The sequence below is a fragment of the Oreochromis aureus genome, linkage group 18, assembly GCF_013358895.1.
Source record: "Oreochromis aureus strain Israel breed Guangdong linkage group 18, ZZ_aureus, whole genome shotgun sequence".
NCBI classification, from domain to species: Eukaryota; Metazoa; Chordata; class Actinopteri; order Cichliformes; family Cichlidae; genus Oreochromis; species Oreochromis aureus.
In genome coordinates, this window is record NC_052959.1 from 32,578,308 (window position 1) to 32,599,093 (window position 20,786).

General features: G+C 43.0%; 1 protein-coding gene across 2 annotated transcripts; it reads left to right on the plus strand.

Annotated features, from left to right (window-relative positions):
- Positions 1-4,413: 4,413 nt before the first annotated feature.
- Positions 4,414-20,123, plus strand: proca (protein C (inactivator of coagulation factors Va and VIIIa), a). Of its 2 annotated transcripts, none has more exons than XM_031749670.2 (10): positions 4,414-4,534; positions 4,771-4,834; positions 4,920-5,003; positions 6,326-6,483; positions 6,680-6,704; positions 7,093-7,203; positions 7,574-7,714; positions 8,625-8,740; positions 9,111-9,228; positions 19,438-20,123. In XM_031749670.2, the coding sequence occupies exons 3-10, from the start codon at positions 4,934-4,936 to the stop codon at positions 20,025-20,027; spliced, it is 1,329 nt and encodes a 442-aa protein (XP_031605530.1). In that variant the 5' UTR covers positions 4,414-4,534; positions 4,771-4,834; positions 4,920-4,933; the 3' UTR covers positions 20,028-20,123. The 2 variants fall into 2 exon arrangements, with proteins under 2 accessions (XP_031605530.1, XP_031605531.1); XM_031749671.2 differs by having other exon boundaries at positions 4,449-4,534; positions 4,799-4,834.
- The last annotated feature ends 663 nt before the right edge of the window (positions 20,124-20,786 follow it).

The window sequence follows — 20,786 nt, forward strand, 5'->3', positions numbered from 1 at the left end:
GCTCGTGTCCAGCAGTGTTTCTCTGCAGATTTGGCAGGAGAGAAAAAACCTTAGAAAAAGCAATCACACCACTAATGACATAGAAAAACTAAACAACATGAAAGACTAAAGAAAATGAGTATATCACTGATTGTGTTTAGTTTTTCTTCAGACCAAACCATCAATGTGTATCTGTGCAACTCATTTTTGAATACGCACAAATAAGTGAGGAACAAATCAGCAGCAATAATCTGGCTGTCAGACCAAAACTGTGACCACCTGGCAGTGGTTTGATCCACTCTTTACCATTATCAGATTATTTAAACTTAGATTAGTCGCTCATGCTTCAATGCAGCCACTGAATTGTTACTGAGCAGGCACGTCTCCAGGTTCGGGTTTATGGAGGCAGCAGGTCTGGCCACTGTTATTTCATTAGATTTGATTGAATTTTCTATTATACTCAATAAGGTTTTATAATTTTTCTGATTTCTCAGAAAGCCCATTGTTGTTGCCACCTCTTTAGAAAGGAATGATGAAAACCTCCCACTTTATTTGTGATTGACTGTAAACCAAAAGCTGGGCGGCACAAATGAATTATGTACCTATTATTTCTGACTACTGTGTATTTTATCATTTATCATTTATTTCCTGTGACCGAACAAGTCAAATGATTAGGTACAAAAAAGCACCACTGTTGCCACATAATGATGAAGTTATCGTAATTTATTGAGCCAGATGTTCAACAATGCAGTAATCTAACACTGAGGAGGCAGCCAGGCTTCACAAAGGGCAGCCTACTTTTTATTACTGCACAACAATGATTTTATTCTATGAAAACATCTCATGAGACTGTCTCGATACACAATATTATAAAAAACTAATTATACGTATGGGAAGAAAAACAACTTGTAGCTGAAATTTAAAACTGGCCTAATTTTAAGAGCAATGACACAATGAACAGAAAGTTTAAGCTGCAGGTATTTATTTAAGTATTGAGTCTGTACTTTTACTTGAATCGAACCCCAAATGCTCAGTTTTATTCGCTACTCTGAAGTATTTGACTACTCTCTTTCCTTTTTACCCCGCTCTCATTTTTTCTTTCCTGTTTTGGCATCGATGTGTGACGTTCAGACCGCCATGATTTTCTCAGTAAAATGCTTTTTATTCTATGCTATTAACACTCAGACGAGTCCATCGGGGCAATTTGTAGAACGTTTGTAGAACGTGGAACACAGCGTGGTGGGTGGTGGGTGGGTGGTTGGTGGGCAACCCTTACAACTTGGGGCCTTTTATTTATTTTTAGTAAAACCAAACTTTCATTTGATTTGATTTTTCCACAGGCAGACATTGGGCCAAGCTCTCTAGTGAAATTAACCTTATGTCTTTATCCCCAGTCATTTTGATGGTGGCTTCAAAAGGCAAATATGACTGTCAAACAGAGTGCTGTGCCCTGGAACTACTTATTTTGAAGTAATGTATAAATAATACTAGAATTTAGTATATTCATCAAAGTATTACCTCCAGGCCTGGTGGGCATCCACCTCAAAGCAGCCAAACTTTACAGTTCACCAGAACTGGATTAGTTGAACTAAAAACTCGCCTACTTGGGAAAAATTATCCATAGAGGCAAAAACTGCCTTCAGTAGCCTGTAAACATGTTTATTTCTGCTCTGAACTGGAGCTTTTTAACATGTGAGTCTACTGGGACTGAGTCACTTTGGAGCCAGCCTCAAGTGGCCACTATAGGAACTGCAGCTTTTGTTTGTCACTTTTGTACTGGTTTTACTGGGGGTGGCTAAATCTCCAGGGTTAAACCACTCTTGGTAAAATCAGAGTCTATAGTCTTTTGCTAATAATTCTTTGCTTCTGACAATATATACTTAAAGTAATTAGCAGATTTACCTTCAGTCATAAACTACGTGCAGTCTGGTCATAAAGTGACCTGTGGAAAGTGAAGAGAGCACAATGCAGCAGGGAGCAAGCCAGTTCTCTCACCAGCTCAGGAAGGCCACACCCACCCACATCACTTTCAAAATCACTTAATCACTTCATCACTAAAATCGCCTGTGGAACCAGAGATGGCTCCTTTATGTCCTGAGGGCAGCTTTTATTCAGAAAAAATAAAAACAGCTGAGGACACACGAGTAAACCAAGCTGAGGGAATGAGGCTGAGGCACAAAGGAGGACATGGAGATGAATGGTTAACCTTAATAAGTGTCCTGGTTTCCACAGCAGGTGGTGCTCAGAGACACCGTGGAGGCTGGCCTGGGTTCACGCCTGTAACCGCTCGCTCTCTGGGTGTTCCCGGCAGCTGACAACGAGACCGGCTCTTTACTTTGGAAGGTTTTATGGATTCCTCCTCCAAAAGGCAAACACGAAAACTATTTTAACTCAGACATGTGATGTTTTTACAGGGTCACGTAACAGCTTCTTTTCATGGATACAAAAATTCTTTTCTTTCATGAAAACAAAAATGATTTTTAAAAAAATCTTAATGTCAAAGCTGAGGGTTCAGAAAAGTGGTATCATCTAATACCAAAATCTTAAAGCTTTTCTTTCAGGTACTCTCTCCTGATATATGTTCATTCTTGTGGTTTAATTAAAACAGTGTAAAATACTTCAGTGAATGAATTTATCTATAAATTCTGTCATGAACTGTTTCCTGAGGGAAACATGAGCCACTAAAACTTCTTGCCTTGGGTTCAGCTCATTACCCTCAGCTGATTCCTGTTGAGTGCCGGGTCTGCTTGGAAACCAACATTTAGGAATAAGACTGTTCTATGACCAGAATACAGTTCGTCCTGGACACTGGATCACCAGGAAATGAATGTCAGCAGTGCTCTGTCCTCTTTAAGGGACAAAAAAAAGCTTTTCTTTTTTATTCTTTCTTCTCAGAAACTGTTCTCCTTCCGTTTGGATTTTAATATCTTTCTGATCAGAGGTTTATTAGTTACATGATGCCATTTTCTTTATACTCTTTGTGTGCTTGTTACATAATTTTAATTGAAAAAGGTCTGCTAAAGTCCTGAAAGCTGTTTTTTTTTTCCTGCTAACCAAGCCAATGCTTCACATTTGTGTAAAACAGGACTCACATGCTTCCTTCCTGGTCTGGATCTTTCTTAAAAATATAGATCAACAATTTTTTAATAACATTAAAAATAAATGAATATTATCCTGAAACAAAATAGCTGTATGTGTATGTGTTGAGGTTGGCTGTAAATGTGAGGCAAACCTCACAGACTATGTTTAAATGTCCAGCTGTGCAGCAGAAACATGTTTACAGCGTCAGCCTCTGAAGCTGTTACTGAAGTGCAAAACTGCAGCTCCAGTTCTGCTTGTGAGTCAGTGAGAGGAACCTCTCCGCCATGTTTGTGCTGTTGGTGACTGTTGGAGCTTCCAGCAGGTCTGTGCTCCAGCTTTGTTTGTGTGTGACTCAGTGATGTGCTGGTTAGTGCTGCCTGTCGGGACCTTTCTGTGTTCTCTCATCTCCAGAGTCCAAAGACACGAATGTTGGTTAATCAGTGATTGTAAATCGGCTCCAGGTGTGAATGGTGACCTGTCTGGGGTGTGTCCTACCACTCACGCTGTGGCAGCCGGGAAAGGCTCCAGCCTGGTTCCTCTGCAGGGACTTTACATTAGCCATATACATGGTTTCTTCCTGTTAAAGGGGGAGTTTTTTCTTGCCACTTTCACCTAGGGCTATCTCATAGGGGGGATTCTGATCTTTTTTCTTGTTTGTTTGTTTTTCTGGTCTCTACCTTACCTGTACCTTATAAAGCACCTTGAGGGGACTGTTGTTGTGATTTGGCCTTGTATATATAAAACTGAATTGAATTGAAAACCAGATGGTGAACTTTAAAGGAAAGGATACCAGACTGAAAACTTTACGCCCATCAGAATCAACTTTTTGGGATTTCCTTACCTGGATGATTGAGCATGCATCTAGACATACCTGACTGTGGTGTGTTCAGCTGTTTGTGCCCACAACCGAGTATAATGAAGAAAATAACCAACATGACTGCGTGTCTGTCTCTCAATGCATCTCACTAACTGAGCTTGCTAGCGTTACATGATAACTTAGCACTCCAAACAGCCAACATTATCTTTTGCTTTTAGTCATACCAAAGTCTAGGCTGGTTCACAGGCTTTGGGCTTTGTTCAGTATCTCTACAGTCCATATCTTGTAGGTTCATAGATGTTCATGCTTCCAAAGACAGTGGTTTAAATGATAGAGACGTGAAGATTTCATCCATGTCCATGTTTGTGGTGAATAAACACAGATCTATTGTGTGGTGGGAACACAGTTAAAAGTCCCGCACTTATCTCACTATTGTGGTCCTATTAGTGTCTGAAGCTTTGTAACATTTTGTGAAAATGGGCTCTGATGTGTAGCAGAGCAGAGTGGGTGGAGGTTAAAGGGGAGGTTTGTGTTGACAGTGTTGGTGGACAGCAATCAGCTGCAGACTGTGGACTCTCAGTAAACACTGGTAGTTAGTTATTAACGCAGCAGAAACAGCGAAGCATCGTCTCTGTCCGCGGCTGCCATTCTTCACATGTAAGTACCAAAACTCTCCTGAAAGCCTCTCGTTTCTCCGTGACTCTGTTTCATGTCCTGTAAATGTTTTAGGATGTTGTCTCTGTGGCCCTGTTGTTAGCTCACGAGGTCAAAGGTCATAGAGGTTCACACAGTGATCGTGTCCTGCTGTGCGTCTCTGACTGGAAGCCTCTGTGTTACCTGCTGATCAATATTGTAGAAATATTCCACTGAGGGATTTTTGTTTTAACTGACAGTGAGGACGTGATTTTGTCTCGTCTGCAGCTCCTCCAGAGCTCAACTTTTCATCCCCTTACATCTGTGAGTCTCATTATCTCTGGATATTAATGCTAATAGGATAAACACAAGCAGTAAAGACATAACTACGCTGTCTGATTTCCTGCAGGATTGATCGAGGTCATGTCCCGCCTCGCCCTCTGTCTGTGTGTCATCGTTGCTCTGTGGTCGGCGTCAGTCATCAGTCTGTCAGGTGGGTGTGATCAAAGAGGAACGGGACAAGTAAACATCAATACGTCTGTAAAAGAAAGAAGAGACATGAAGGTTAGGTAGCCACAGATTTTAGGTTACATGGTTGTCTTAGAGTCTCACTGAATTACATACACCTGCCAAACTTAAAAAATAATATGAGCAGGTCAGCCGTGGAATACGTTTTAAAAACAAACCATTCGTCTGTCAAGAAAATGAACCTATTTTGCTTTTACCTGTTCCTCTGCTGGGCGCTCATATTAAACATGGACAAAGTTTCAAGTAATGAGGTCATAAACATACCTACCTGATCCTCTCCTGTTAACAAGGGGCAGCCAATCAGAAGAAAGCTGGCTCCAGTGGAGGGTGACCTTAAAGGGGGATGAGTCAAAACAGCTTCAGACAAAACAGGAAGAGGGGACCCACAGACAGTATAAGACAAAAATGTAGTTTTGAAATATAAATCACACAAACTGGTGTGGAAAAGTCCAAGAATTAAGAAAATCTAACAGGAAATGAGCAAAATCACTCATTTTGATTTGTTTTCAGTTTCAGAATAAATGCCTGCTTAGATCTTACAGTTTGCAGACATATATAAATTGTAATATATAATACACATATAATTTAAAAAGAGTATGGTTTGACCAAACAATGAGAAACAGACTTCTTGATCCTGTGGGTCCTGTACTCTGCTCATAGTCGTGGCCCTCGATTGGCATTTGCCATAGAATAGCAGAATTGGCAGGTCCACTGCTGGCGCCCTGCGCTTACACAGATTTCAGTTCAGTTCAATGTATTTCTTTCGCAACAAATCATAACAGCAGTTACATCAAGGCACTTTGTGTTGCACGATGGAGACCCTACAATAAATGAGATGAGAGCAGGTTTGACTGGCTCCCACGCTCGTCTGAACAAAACCCAATAAAACACCTGTGGGAGATGATGCTTCAGTCCATCGAACACCTCAGACTGTCCAGAAGCTCAGTGATGTCCTGGTCCAGATCTCTCCATATGTCTTTAAATTCAGCCCTCTCTAGATTGATGATTTCCTTAAATGTAGCATCCTTTCATTCCTAGCACATTAGCCAGTACATATCAGAATAACTTTTTCCCATTAAGATCAGATGGTTTTTAAAGTGTTCCTTTAAAATTCTGAGCAGTATGTAAGTGGAATGAATGAGAGTGAATACACAGAATCCCAAAGATTTAATTCCAAACGAATACAAAGTGCTTTCCAAAAATGTGATGTTTGGGGAAAAAACAGTTAAAGAAGACATTGTCTTGCTATTGATCTGCATCACTGTTTCACCCTTTCTGTGTATTCAGTGTTCTCAGACCCGCGACGGGCTCACATGCTGCTTCGCTCTCGTCGGGCAAACTCCTTCCTGGAGGAGCTGAAACCAGCAAACCTGGAGCGAGAATGTGTTGAGGAGAAATGTAACTTTGAGGAGGCCAGAGAGATTTTCCAGGCCAGAGAAGCTACGGTAAGATGTCTCTTTAACACGCTGTAGTTAAAAATAAGCTAAAATATCTGGCTAGTTGCTTTATGGCTGACAAGAACATTACACAGTGGACACCTCACAAATTCCCACAGGAAACACAAACTCTCTGAGGTTGTGTTGTTCTGCAGCAATGATCAGATGAGTGCGATTGGTGATGTTTGTTTCTGTGTCTTTACAGCTGGAGTTTTGGACAGTTTACTCAGGTAAGACAAGTTTGTTCAGTTTGACCACGTTTGAGGAATAAGACCCTGAAAACATACTAAATATGAGGATAGGCTTTAAAAATAATACCATGTATAAATTATTAAATATTATTTAAAATTTCTGATGATTGGAATGTGAATGACGTGTAGACTGAGAAGAAGTCAGGACAAGGTTCTCCACAGGCTGCATCTTTTATTGTTTGGGATGAGGAGTAATAAGCTTGGCTGATTTCTCAAAAGCGGAACTTACAATACATGTACAACAATACAGCATTTAATGAGCTTCATCCAGCTTCAGGGTCTGCTCACTGTGTGGACATCTTGTTTTATTTGCAGTGCTTGTAGAGGATCACGGGAAATATACTCATGTTATCTGACTGCATTTCAGATGGGAACCAATGTGAGTCCAACATGTGCCGTCATGGAGACTGTGTGGATATGTTCCAAGAGTACGCTTGCCGCTGTCACTCTGGATATGAGGGCAAATACTGCGAATATCGTGAGTCAGAGAGTTATCATTTCTAAAGTTATAATAAAAAAATGTACAAAAGTTAAACACAATGTGTTCAGTATAATGAAACCACATCAAGTAACAAACTACATCTTTAATTAAAACTTGAGAGTCAACAAAAATAGTACAAATTACCCACTGCACACACAAGCAGCAACAAACCGATGCTGAGAAATGAACCCAAGTCACAAAGTATTCATGGGGGTTATTTTTTTGCTAAAACTTGTTATTAAGACTTTGACTGGCAGCTGGATGTAGCTGCTACTTTTACAGGCTGAGTTACATCAGTGTAACATTTACTAAAACTTACTGTGAAAGCTGAAAAGTTCCCGTGTTCCTGTTTCCCATCTCCATCTAGCTATAACAGCCACTAACTGCTCCGTGGATAATGGCGGGTGTGACCATGATTGTACGAAGAACAATGATGGCCTGTCGAGGATTTGCAGCTGTGTCACTGGATACAAACTGGCTAATGACTCCAGGAAATGTGTTCCCAAAAGTAAGAGCAGTTCTGGTCTGACTTCACTTGCTGGCTGTAGAGATTTCTAAAAAATATATGTTTGTTAAAATGCACAATATTTTTTTGCGAGTTCAAATTAAATTTTCACTTTATATAGACATGTTATTCAATAAATCTTTATGTATTAAGTTTTTTTGGATAATTCTTTCAATTATGAGGAGCCAAAGAGTTGGACCACACCAGGCCCTGACATGATGCACACCTACTGGCTAAAGAAGCTAACTGCACTCCTTGAGTACCTGGAACCACAAATGAACCACCAAATGATACTCAAGGATCAATCCCATCCAACTACCAGCCAATAATATGTCTCATCACCACATGGAAGCTCTTGTCAGGCATCATGAACAGGATGAACAGGCACATGACTCGGTACATGAATGGAGCCCAGAAAGAAATTGGCAGAAACACTACAGATGCAGGATACAGACCTACTAGTAGACAGAGGAGTCGCTCGAGACTGTAAGATCAGACGGACTAACCTGTTGCCTGGATTGACTACATGAAAGCCTATGACTCAATGCCCCACACATGGATGCTAGAACTGTACAACATCAACAGGACCCTAAGAGCCTTCATCAACTTAATGGGGATGTGGTGACAACACTAGACACTTCAAGCCAATTGCACAAGTCAAGTCATCAAGTGAAACTCCTCTGTTATGATGCTAAATCAGTAATGCTGGTTTACTTGCTAATGCTAGCTGTGTTTCCATATGAACCACGGTTAGTAACTGATCGCAGAACAATGAAAGCAGACTAGCGGCAGTTTGCGTCACACACTGCTGACTGACAACAGGCACAAACCACAGAAACAAGCTGCTGGTCTCTCAGCTTGAACGAGATGAAAAGATTTTTTCCATTGTAGCTTTAATATATTGTTCTTACAGGTCGATCGTCCTGTGGACAGCTGTTAGCCAGCACATCATACAGCAAACCAATAGAAGGCCTCCGTCCCTGGATGGTGGGGGGGCAGGTGGGCAAGAAAGGGGAGAGTCCATGGCAGGTACTGGAAAAAAAAAACTCACCTACAAGACACACTGGGTGTGTCATGCTTTCAACTTCACCTTGTTAGATCCTTACAGCAGCCTGCAGTCTGAAAACATTGATGGTGATATGGTACTATAAGGTCATTAAGATCTTAAGATTCCAACATCAGATGTTGGCAACCCCCTCTTTTTATTTTATGTACATTTTAATTTGGTAAGAAATCTGCTAATTTGTGTTTAAATCTTTTTCATTAAAACATTTTTTCAGTTTATTTTTTAAAGATTGATCTACTATGTGAATTAAAGCTGTTTCCCAATGACAAGATGTTATCTTGTCAGTAGAATCCAAGTTGGAGCATTAATACCTGATAGTGTATTTATGTGTAGGTCCTGGTAATGGATTACAGGAGTCGATTTCACTGTGGGGGTGTCCTCATCGATGAGAGCTGGGTTCTGACAGCTGCTCACTGTCTTGAAAACAGCCTAACGTTCAGTGTACGACTCGGTGAGTTTCCATTGCAGATGACAGACACTAATTATAATTAAATGAAAAATAATTATAAATGAATGACATTGAGATGATTAGAAAGATTAACACGGTAACTAACTGATTAACAAACTGATTAAACTGAAGTAAAAATGATCGGAGAGACTGCCTGTAGTTTTTGCCTGAAAGGCTGATAGGGTCTTGTTTGTTCATCCACAGAGAGAAAACACTTCAGTTTACCTTAAATTTAGAGTTTGTATGACACAAAAATAAACTAGAAGCAATATATAAAGTTATAAAAATCTCCACCGGGAAGGAGTTTTTTTATTTGCATGTGATATTGGGAGAGCAATAAGGACCAGACTAAAAGTGATTTAAACAAACTCAATGAATTGAATGAATAAAGAGGAGCTGGAAAACCTTGCTGGGCATTGATCTGTGGGGCTTGACTGGGCACAGCGTAAAGAAACTATCGGCCATTCTGTAAACCCATCACCCACAGAGACGGGCACTGGGCTTAGATACTCTTTAACAGACATAGATGGGGACCTGAGTTGGAGCAGCATAGCAGACTGGATCTCATACCATCAGGTCTCTGGTTCTTAACAAATAAACTAGATATAGTGGGTCTCACCTCCGCCCATAGCCATGGGCTCTAAAACCCAAAACCTGGTTTGGGACTGGACTCTGTCTTTTCTGGACTTGCCCAAGGGAGAGATATGCCAGGTGGCTGAAAGGATACTCGTGTCCCTGGCCTTTGGAGTTTTTCCAGAGTATAAGGGGGAAACTTTATGCAACTACAGGTCATGGAGGATATGGTTCTGACTGCTGAGTGTGCTTTTATGCTCAGTACTTTAGAATACCTGGCCTTCTTGGGTCTCTACATAAAATTATTGAAGGGGTTCCACTTGTGAACTCTCAGGAGTCTTTACTCATGTGGGCAGTTGTAAAGAACCCTGGACCAGGTGATAAACTGCCCAGAGTTTTGTTTTTGATGAATAGACATAGATTAGCCTAGACCAGGGGTCGGCAACCTTTCTGATGATGAGTGCATCTAAAATTCCCTCAGAAGTCAGTGTGCCATATGATTGCATTAGCAATAAATGTAATAACGCTCTATATTAACAGTTACACACTATATAGAACAACTTTATACAATTATATTTGTTCGCCGATGTCGGCAGCTATCAGCTAATAGTTATCAGCTATTTTGAAACAAAAATAAAAAGACACTTTTTATCCATAACAAGAACTCCATAACAGAACTGTACAACAGAAAATACAAATGCTATTTATGGTTTCCTCACAACAGTGATAAGAAAAATAAACTGGGCCAATATGGCATGTTTGTTAATACAGAGACACACATGTTAATGTGATCTCTGGTCTCCCACTCAGAGACACAGGTCTCCGAGTGTCCAACATTCAGACAGCTACCTGAGGACACTCATGTGAGAGAAAATCTGCTCACACAGATATGTAGAGCCAAATACTGTCAATAAGGCCTCAGCAATGTTCTGAAGACAGTTAAACTTGTCAGGTAGTGATGTCCAGCAGGTGAATATGCAAGCTCCATGAACATGCACAGCTGTGGATTCCAGCTGCATTCGTAGTTCTGCAAACTTTGACCCCCACAGAGTCGAGCTTTTCAGTTCAATAAGCTTCAATTCGATGTCCTCTGTGTCCAGCCAGTTAATGCGAGACAAATCCAGCTGCTCTTTAAAGCTTCTGGTTTGATCAGAAAAGAAAACATTGGTCCATACACCTGAAAGTCCTGAAAACCCATTGTGAATTCTGTCTCGAGTATGTATCTGTGTATTTCTGTGGTGCTGATGCTCCTGAAGCATTTGAAGTGTTGAAATGTGGAAATTTCAACATCGCTTGCCAGCTAGCAATGTCCCTCTCACCGGTAGGCAAAGTTATTTTTAGCCAATTACAAGTTGAATCTGGTAGTTGGGGTTGTTAGCTAAGATACCGTCATTAAGAAGCGGCACAACTAATGTGTCTATCCGAGGTAATTTGTGATGTGCACCGCTGGCCAGGCCATTTATTTTTTAATGCACCTTCTCAGATTAATTCACTGTGTGTCGTGCCCAGGGCTGGACTGGGACAAAAAATGGACCTGGGCATTTTGACTAGAGACCGGCCCACCAGGTATTATAGGAAAAATCATAAAGCCTTTGAATGAAAACAAACGCTGTTGTGACAGTGATGTACAGTCGTGTTGGTATATGTATGATTTCTATACATTTTACATCAGATGAAAACTTTGGTTGTAAGATTCAGATAATTATTTTTTTTAAAAGCGAGACATTTTAAATGAGAATAAGAAAGAAAAGTATTTCCTTGTGCCCCCCTTTCCCTGTTAATGCCCTACCTGGCCCCCTGGCATAACTTTGCTAGACCCACCCCTGCACAGTTACTGTTAGGATCCCTGGGTCATCGACCCAGTGGTTTGTGTTTTGGTTCTTTAAGTTTGTTATTTCATTATATTCTAGTTTTGCTTTTTGGGTTTTTGGATTATTCTTAGTTTAGGTTCTCTGGGTGGGTTCTGTTAGAGTTTTAGTGTTCTGGTTTTCTGTCTGTGATTCTGAGTTGCTGTCTCCCCTGTTTGCTGTATCCCCACGTCCAGTCAGTGTCTGTGTCTGCCCTGGTCCCACGTCTTTGTTCCCTTTGTTATAATGCCTGCCTGTGAGTCTGTGTTATGTTTCCTGTTTTACTTTGAAAGTCCATGTCTCATGTTAGTGTATCTGGTTTTGCTCTCCTTGTCTCGTTAGTCCTGATTTGCCCCAGCTGTGTTTCCCTCCTGTTGCCCATTCCCTGATTGCTCCCTCTGTGTATTTAAGCCCTGTGTTTTCCTGTGCTCTCTGTCGCGATCTACCCTTATTTTGCTGTGTGTTCTGGCTGCATACCTGTGTTTATTGTTTGTATTTTGGGAGTTGGTTACTTTGAGTTCAGCATTAAAGCTGTTTGAGTTCACGTTTGTCTCCGGAGTCTGCACTTTGGGTCCTTTTCCTGCCTGCACACAGCCTTAACCTAACAGTTACCAGCTGTCAGCTACCTAAAAAAGGATCCTGGTGTTATTTGTCTCTCAGAAACAGTTCATAACTTCCCTTCAACTCATTCATGTCACCTAAAGGGTAAACCTGTTTCTACATCACCTGTTCAGCTCTGATGATTCAGTAAGGACATCTATTCTGCCCTCACTAGGGTGTGAAGCTGGTTTCTAGCTTGGCAGATAGCTAACAGGTCCACAATAAACATCCAGGAGTCAGCGGATACGTTTTAGATGTTTACTGTTGAAGCACTGTAAAACTGGTACAGAAACAAAAATAAAATATTACATTTCTGCTGTAATTGCATTTTCTTTACAACATCAAACATTAAGCCATGCACTACAATGTATATAACACATAAACACAAGCTTATCCAAACCCTTTCACTGGTTATTAGGCCCACGGATTTAGCGATTAGCTTAATGCTAACGTTACACTGGAAATCCCATAGACGGGCTAACGTGTTAGCATCATGCCGTTTTCCTCACAAAGAAAGTTTCTCACACAAAACTCTAAACTGCTACACAAAACTATCGCAGGAAAGCTTACACAACAGATAGCAACTACTTACAGGCATGTGCTCGCTCAGGCTCAGCAAGAAAAAGTGAACAAAAAGTGGAACAGACAACAGTTTGGCTATAGGACTGTTTTTCACTGGTGAGGTACTACGGCAAGTCTGCTGGTACAAAAAACACACACCCAAATTATCATGCCTGCCTTAAAGGGGCAGCACACTCCCCGCCTGGTATAGAGGACTATACCACTATGTCCCTCTGAGTAGTACGGCCGCACAAAGCTCTAGACGGGGCACAGTATGGGAATGCCGGGGTGCTAATTTAGATTTCCCAATGCAGAATCCTACAAGACAGTGTCCTTCATCATCAACTGCCCTGAGGTAGGCAACTGCAGAGATGGCCATGGTGGACGCGTCACAAAAGACACATAACTCCCTGTGCTGTGTGGAAAGCAAGGAAACAGGTAGGTATGGCCTTGGTATGTGAAGTTGCTCGAGTGCCTTCAGCGAGTCTCTCCAAGACTTCCACTGTGCCACTTTTTCAGCAGGTATTGGGGTGTCCCAATCGCAATGCTCAGCGCATAGCTCTCTGACTATCGCCTTGCCCTGGACTACAATAGGAGCTGCAAACCCCAACGGGTCGAATATGCTGTTAACTGTGGAGAGAATACCTCTACGGGTAAAGGGCTTCTCCTCCTGGGAGACAAGAAAGGTAAAGCTGTCGGTTTGAAGGTGCCAGTTGAGACCTAAGCTTCTCTGCATAGGCAACGGATCCACACCAAGCTCTAGGTCTTTCAGCTCTTTAGCCCGTTCCTCAGGTGGAAACGCCTCCACTACTACGTCGTGGTTGGAGGCTATCTTATGTAGCCGTATGTTGGAATCAGCCAACATCTCCTTGGTTTCCTTCAGGACTCGGATGGCGTTGTCATCGGTGGGGAAGGAAGCAAGACCATAAATCCACGTAGAAGTTCTTTAGAACAAACTGTTTTGCCTCTGCACTGTGGTCTTCCTGTCCTTGCAGAGCTGCTCTTCTCAAGCCGTATATGGCAACAGCGGGAGAGGGGCTGTTGCCGAATACGTGCACAGTCATCCTATACTCTGTGATGCGCTTGGTGGGGTCATTGTCCTCGAACCAGAGGAAACGTAGAAAGTCCCGGTGATCATGGCGGACTTTGAAGCAATAGAACATCTGTTCTATGTCTGCTGCCACCGCTACAGGTTCCTTGCGGAAGCGGATGAGGACTCCTAAAAGTGAATTATTCAAGTCAGGGCCACTCAGCAGGATGTCATTCAGTGAGACACCATCATGCTTAGCGCTGGAGTCGAACACTGCCCGTACCTGACCTGGCTTTCGCGGATGATACACTCCGAAGATTGGTAAATACCAGCACTCCTGTTCCCCAGTGGTTGGTGGTACTGGTTCAGCATGACCTGCCTCAAAGATCTTCTGCATGAAGGCAATCATGTGTTCTTTCATGTCTAGCTTCTTCTCCAGCATGTGCCGTAGTGTCAAAAGACGCTTGACTGCTTGGGCTCGGTTGTTAGGGAGTTTGCGCCTTGGTTGCCTGAACGGTAGTGGTGCCACCCAACTATTCGAGTCGTCTATGAAGACCTCATTGTCCATTATTTCCAGAAAAAGTTTGTCTTCCACAGACATAGCAGGCTTGTTGTCATGTGGCGTTTGCTGGAAGACCCCTTCCCCAAGGCCATCTTTCCCATCAAACAGGATTTCGGATGCGTTAGCTCCTAGAAACTGACGATGCTGCTCTGGAGTGTCAAGCTTCTCTTTGATGTGGAGACTGTTAGTGCAAGGGTCAAACAGAGATGTACGACCGTTACTCAGCACGTTGCACCGATAGACGTTTACAAACTCTGGTTTGTGAGCTCTTCCGAGACAAACCTCTCCCACAATCACCCATCCCAAGTCGAGACGCTGGGCGTAGGGGGCATCGTGGGGGCCATTGCATCGCTCTCGAACCTTGTGTGCCTGTGGTACATCTCGACCGAGCAAGATCAGGATGCTTGCTGATGGATCTATAGCCGGAATTTTATCCACAACCCGCTTGAAATGTGGATAATGTCTGGCGATTTCGTGTGGGATTTCAGACTTATCATCAGGGAGCATGTCACATTCGATTAAGGTGGGGAGTGGAATGTGAGTCTTACCATCTAATGACTCCATGATGAAATTGTTAGCTCGGCGCCCTGTTGTTTCCATAACTCCTGAGCAGGTCTTCAAGGTGTATGCTGCCGTGCCCTCTGTAACTCCAAAGAGCTCAAAAAACTCTGTTCTTGCCAAAGACTTGTTGCTTTGCTCGTCGAGAACAACGTACGCCTTAACAGCTTTCTCCCTCTGGCCAGCTGGATAAACTCTGACAAGACAGATTTTGGAGCACGACTTTGCTCTGACGGTAGTCCCACAAATGTCTGTGCATTTTGCTGTGACAGCTTGAGGAGCTTCTTCTCCTTGCTCCCCGCCTTGCTCTCTTGTGGTTACAGGAGTCTCTGATATCCAGGGGGCCGGCCCTGGGTGTAGCGCAGTAGGGTGGTTCTCACTCTTACACTCTCTGCACTGAACGTTTTTGTGGCAGTCTTTTCGCTAGATGAGTGACGAGCGCAGCACTTAAAGCAAATATTATTCTCTTTAAGATAAGCTTTCCTTTCTTCTAAAGATTTACTCCTAAACCCACGACAGTTTCTGAGGGGGTGTGGTTTGATATGGAGTGGGCATTGTTCATCTGGTTCGGCCCTCCTCTTCCCTGAGGGGCTGGCTTGCATGCTTTTAAAGTTTGAGGAGACTTCTGTCTTTTTGACAGAAATGGGTATTTTCATGTTTGATTTGAAGGGGTGTTCTGGCTTCCCTGTCCTCCAACCACCTGTAAGAGGGGCAAAGCTTGGATCATTGAGTGTTTTGGCTTGATCACAAACAAACTTTGCGAAGAAGGAGAACGGTGGGTAAGACGCTTGATGATTTTCTTTGCAACGAGATGCTAAAGAGACCCACTTGTCATGCAGGGAGTATGGCAACTTTTGGACGATTGGAGTGATGCCCCGAGATGTGTCCAGGTAACTGAGGCCTGGTAGGAACCCATCGGCTCTGGCGGCTTCAAGCTCCAAGAGAATGTCTCCCAGCTCTCTCAGCTTTTGATTTTCTCGATTTGAGATTCTTGGAAAATCATCCAGTTTCTTTAGGAGAGCTTCTTCAATTGCTTCTGGCGATCCATAGCAGTCTTCCAACCTTTGCCATACCATTCTTACACCTGCAGCTGCATGGTGTATGTGGACGCTCGTATCCTCTTAGCATGCTCTGATGACTTTGGTCCCAGCCATTTACATAGCAGATCAAGCTCCTCTCTTGACGTCAGTTTTAAGTCCTCTGTAGAACTGTGGAAGGATTGCTTCCAGGCCCAATAGTTTTCTGGCTGATCGTCGAACTTTAACAGCCCAGAGCTTATCATCTCTCGCCGTATTAGATACTTGGCCAGGTCTGTGGTCGATGATGAAGTGGGCTCGTCAGTTCTGGCAGCACCTGTATGAGACTGAGGCGGTTGATAGCTACTGCTGTATTGTCTCATATCATGTGACTGTGTCTGGTGTCTGTACGTATCCTTGGATGGATTTAAGCTGTGTGAATGTTCTTGCTTGAATGGGCCTGTCCTGCAGGGGCTTTGAGTACGAGGGTAATAGGGAGTGGCATCTTGACTCAATTTGGATGTTCTCTGAACAGGCAAGTCATATTTGCTGATCTCATCACTGTCGACTGGTAGTTGGTGCATCAGAGTTGGCATGAGTTCTGGTAGCTCTGAGTCTTGGTGAGGTTCAGGACTTGGATTATGCTCAACGTATTCATTTTTCAGGCTAACTCGATCTAACTCCCCAAATTCGTTCTCAACAGCTGCTTCAAGAACATTCGCTTCAGCAATGGCAGCTGCAGCTGCGCTCTCAAGTCTCAAGGTATGCAAACTGGCTTGCAGCTCTGCTTTCTTCCTGGCAGCCTCAGCTGCTGCTTTTGTTGTTCCTCCTCAATATATGCTTGTGCTTTTAACATATCTGCCTCTTTTTGTGCAAATAGTGCTTGAGCACGTGCAGCCTCTGCTTTTGCCCGTGCCCTGGCTGCAATGGCACTGGCTGAAGAGCGCTGACTGGCACGTGAGGTGTTGGAGCATATTGACCGCGTCTCAAGCGTGTCGTCGTTACTATCCATTGTAGCTTAGAAGAAACAGAAGAAACTGTGTTTCCACGCAGATCCACTTTTCTGTAGGTAGCCGTGTTGGGACGATGCCTTTTTACTATTCTGCCCTCACTAGGGTGTGAAGCTGGTTTCTAGCTTGGCAGATAGCTAACAGGTCCACAATAAACATCCAGGAGTCAGCGGATACGTTTTAGATGTTTACTGTTGAAGCACTGTAAAACTGGTACAGAAACAAAAATAAAATATTACATTTCTGCTGTAATTGCATTTTCTTTACAACATCAAACATTAAGCCATGCACTACAATGTATATAACACATAAACACAAGCTTATCCAAACCCTTTCACTGGTTATTAGGCCCACGGATTTAGCGATTAGCTTAATGCTAACGTTACACTGGAAATCCCATAGACGGGCTAACGTGTTAGCATCGCAGCCGTTTTTCCTCACAAAAGAAAGTTTCTCACACAAAACTCTAAACTGCTACACAAAACTATCGCAGGAAAGCTTACACAACAGATCGCAACTACTTACAGGCATGTGCTCGCTCAGGCTCAGCAAGAAAAAGTGAACAAAAAGTGGAACAGACAACAGTTTGGCTATAGGACTGTTTTTCACTGGTGAGGTACTACGGCAAGTCTGCTGGTACAAAAAACACACACCCAAATTATCATGCCTGCCTTAAAGGGGCAGCACAACATCTCCTGGTTTCATCTGCATGTTTCCCTCTCACCAGATAACCAAACCGATATCATGACCAGCAGCTTTACAGCTGTGGCTCCAGCAAACATCAGCTGATACTAGAAATTAATATTAAATAAATTCTATCAACTGCTGATCAAGATTAAACGTGCTGCTGTTGTTTAGCGCGACATCCGCTGGTTTCCTTTTACTGGCCCAAAGTGGGCGATAAACAAACAAGAGAGAAAAGCCGATCAGCTGATCATTGATCAGTTTCAAGATTGAAGTAGCAACAGGAGAGGGAAGGGGAGAGAAGAAGAGGCAGCTGACAGCGTAAAGACGCAGAATAACTCCAGCTTTGTGTCTTTTTTTCATTGTAGCTGAAGTCCGGGACAAACTGTGTTCCTTTCCAGCTCAACACGAAACGCGTAATATTTTTTCAGAATCGACGATTCTGTTTTTTACGGGACGGTTGGCAACTCTACTAACTAACCTTATGAATAAAATAAAGTTCACTATCAGTAACATCATAGCACCCACCCAGCTGTATAGAAACTCTGTCATGCTAGCTAGTACGCAGTACGAGTTATTGTAACTGACTGTAAAAAGTCAGCATACCGAAAATAAACTCCACCTAAACTTGGTTTATATCTGACCCAGATAGACTGCAGGTCATAACTTTTTAGCTGATGTTCAGCTCACCTGACACTCGGACCAGCGGCCGCCTCGGGTCTCTCCTCCTCCTGCCTCCCCCTTTCCCTCATCCACCTGCTGGCCTCTGTGGAAGCTCCGCCACAGCCACCACCAAACGACTGAGTTATGGCCAATCCACCACCTTTCATTGTTTATACCGTTACAAAAAAAACCCCCAAAATTCATCGGCCCATAAAAACGAAAAATCACCATCGGGCATAAGCAAATGCCCGATATGCCCAATGGCCAGTCCAGCTATGGTCGTGCCACCAGTTAACCCTGCCCAGGGTTGCCGACTCCTGGCCTAGACAAACATCATGTTCATGCTCATAAGTGTAGTTATTAAAAGAGAAACACAGGCTAAAAGGTTTACAAACTGCTAGGCATGCATAAGTGGTGGAGTCTATGTAAGTCTATGTTTGATATTTGGGTGAAGAGAACAGCATAGCTGTGAAGTGATCACCAGTATTAATTTGTATTAGATGGCAGGAAGACGCCATGGTACTGATCTGTAAACCTAAACAAGTAGTGAGAGTGAGACTCCATTGCAGAGGCAGCTGGTAGGTCAGAAGTTTGCCAGAGCCCATTGTGGAGACAATCCTAAAGACTCCATACATGAACAACTCAACAGTGACAAATAAAGCTGGAATACACAAACTCAATGTACTTGAACTAGATTTTCCAGTTTTTATTTTTTATTTAACTATATATAAAATTATATGTAGTAATTTGCTATTTTGCCATTCTAAAACACTAAAACTTTACAAAACCAAGGTTGTTGATAGGTCACATTGTAGTCCAGGGGTCTTGAACTCCAGGCCTCGAGGGCCGGTGTCCTGCAGGTTTTAGATCTCACCCTGGGTCAACACAGCTGAATGAAATGATTAGTTCATTACCAGGCCTCTGGAGAACTGCAAGACATGTTGAGGAGGTCATTTAGCCATTTAAATCAGCTGTGATGAATCACGGACACATCTAAAACCTCCAGGACACCGGCCCTCGAGGCCTGGAGTTCGAGACCCCGGTTGTAGTCAGAGTGAAAACACACATCAGCTTTCATTAACCATGAGTCCACAACCTGTGTCTTTAGGTGACTATGAGCGTCTTAGACGCGAAGGCACTGAGGTCACCCTGGATGTCGTCCAAGGTTTCAAACACCCGAACTACAACAGCAAGACCGTGGACAATGATATTGCCCTGCTGCGCCTACAGACACCTGCTCCCGTCAGTGAGTACATCATACCCGTTTGTCTGCCAGGACGCGAGATGGCCGAGCGGGTGCTCCACCTGAACGGCACCATGACTGTTGTGTCTGGCTGGGGCAAAGAGGACATCAACAGCACTAAGTACAGCTCAGCACTCAACGTTATTGAAATCCCATTGGTCAGCCACAGCATCTGTACTCAGCAGATGTTCCCCCACGCGATCTCCAACAACGTCCTCTGTGCCGGTATTCTTGGAAAGAGGAAGGATGCCTGTGAGGGTGACAGTGGGGGCCCGATGGTCACTCTGTACCGGGACACCTGGTTCCTGGTTGGCCTGGTTTCCTGGGGTGAGGGCTGCGGACAGCTGGACAAACTGGGAATCTACACAAAAGTGTCCAACTACAATGATTGGATCAATAGTGTACGTGAAGAATGGGACAGAGGCCATCGCCCAGAAAGACGTCCAGGTTTCTGAACGAATTTACCCACAACAGCTGTTTCAGGCTCTGTTCTGTTCAACCCACATAAAAATGTAACACACTTTGTTAAATAAAATGATTTACCATCAAGACGCAGCTGTTTGCTTTTTTAAAAATTTCCACTAGTTTCAGACAATTTAAATGTATTTATCTTCCCTCTGACCTGTAGTGCTGCGTATCTGTTTAGAATAATGTGAGATACTCAGTTTATCCACTGGAAAAATGTCTGCCTATAATGAAACCAAATGGTGTTTGCCTTTAGATGCTCTAAGTGGCAAAAAATACATTTGGATGGGCAGTGACTCATTCCAGAAAATACTGATGAATTACTCAAAAAAAGAATCTTTGAAGAAAAATGTAGGACTTATTTTCTTTGTATTAAATTACATCCATCAAACAGAGAAAAACAACCAGCTAGCAAACATTACAGCTCAGCCGCTCTCAGTGTTTAAAGCGTCTCACCACACAGTTCACAGCCATAGTTTGGTAAGATATCATATTATCCTTGAACGACTGTTCTCAACCAGAACAGGGTTGAGGGCTCGTTCTGGGTCAGGGACGAGTTACTACCCCAGATGGAGGAGTTCAAGTATTTTAGCATCATGCTCACGATGAGGGCCGAGTGGAACACAAGACTGACAGCTGGGTTGGCGTAGCGAAGTGAAGCTGTGCTGATCTGTTGTGGTAACGAGAGCGCAGAGTGAGAAAACCAATCTGTTTTTTCATCTCTGTATGTTTATTTCTCGTAAAGCTCG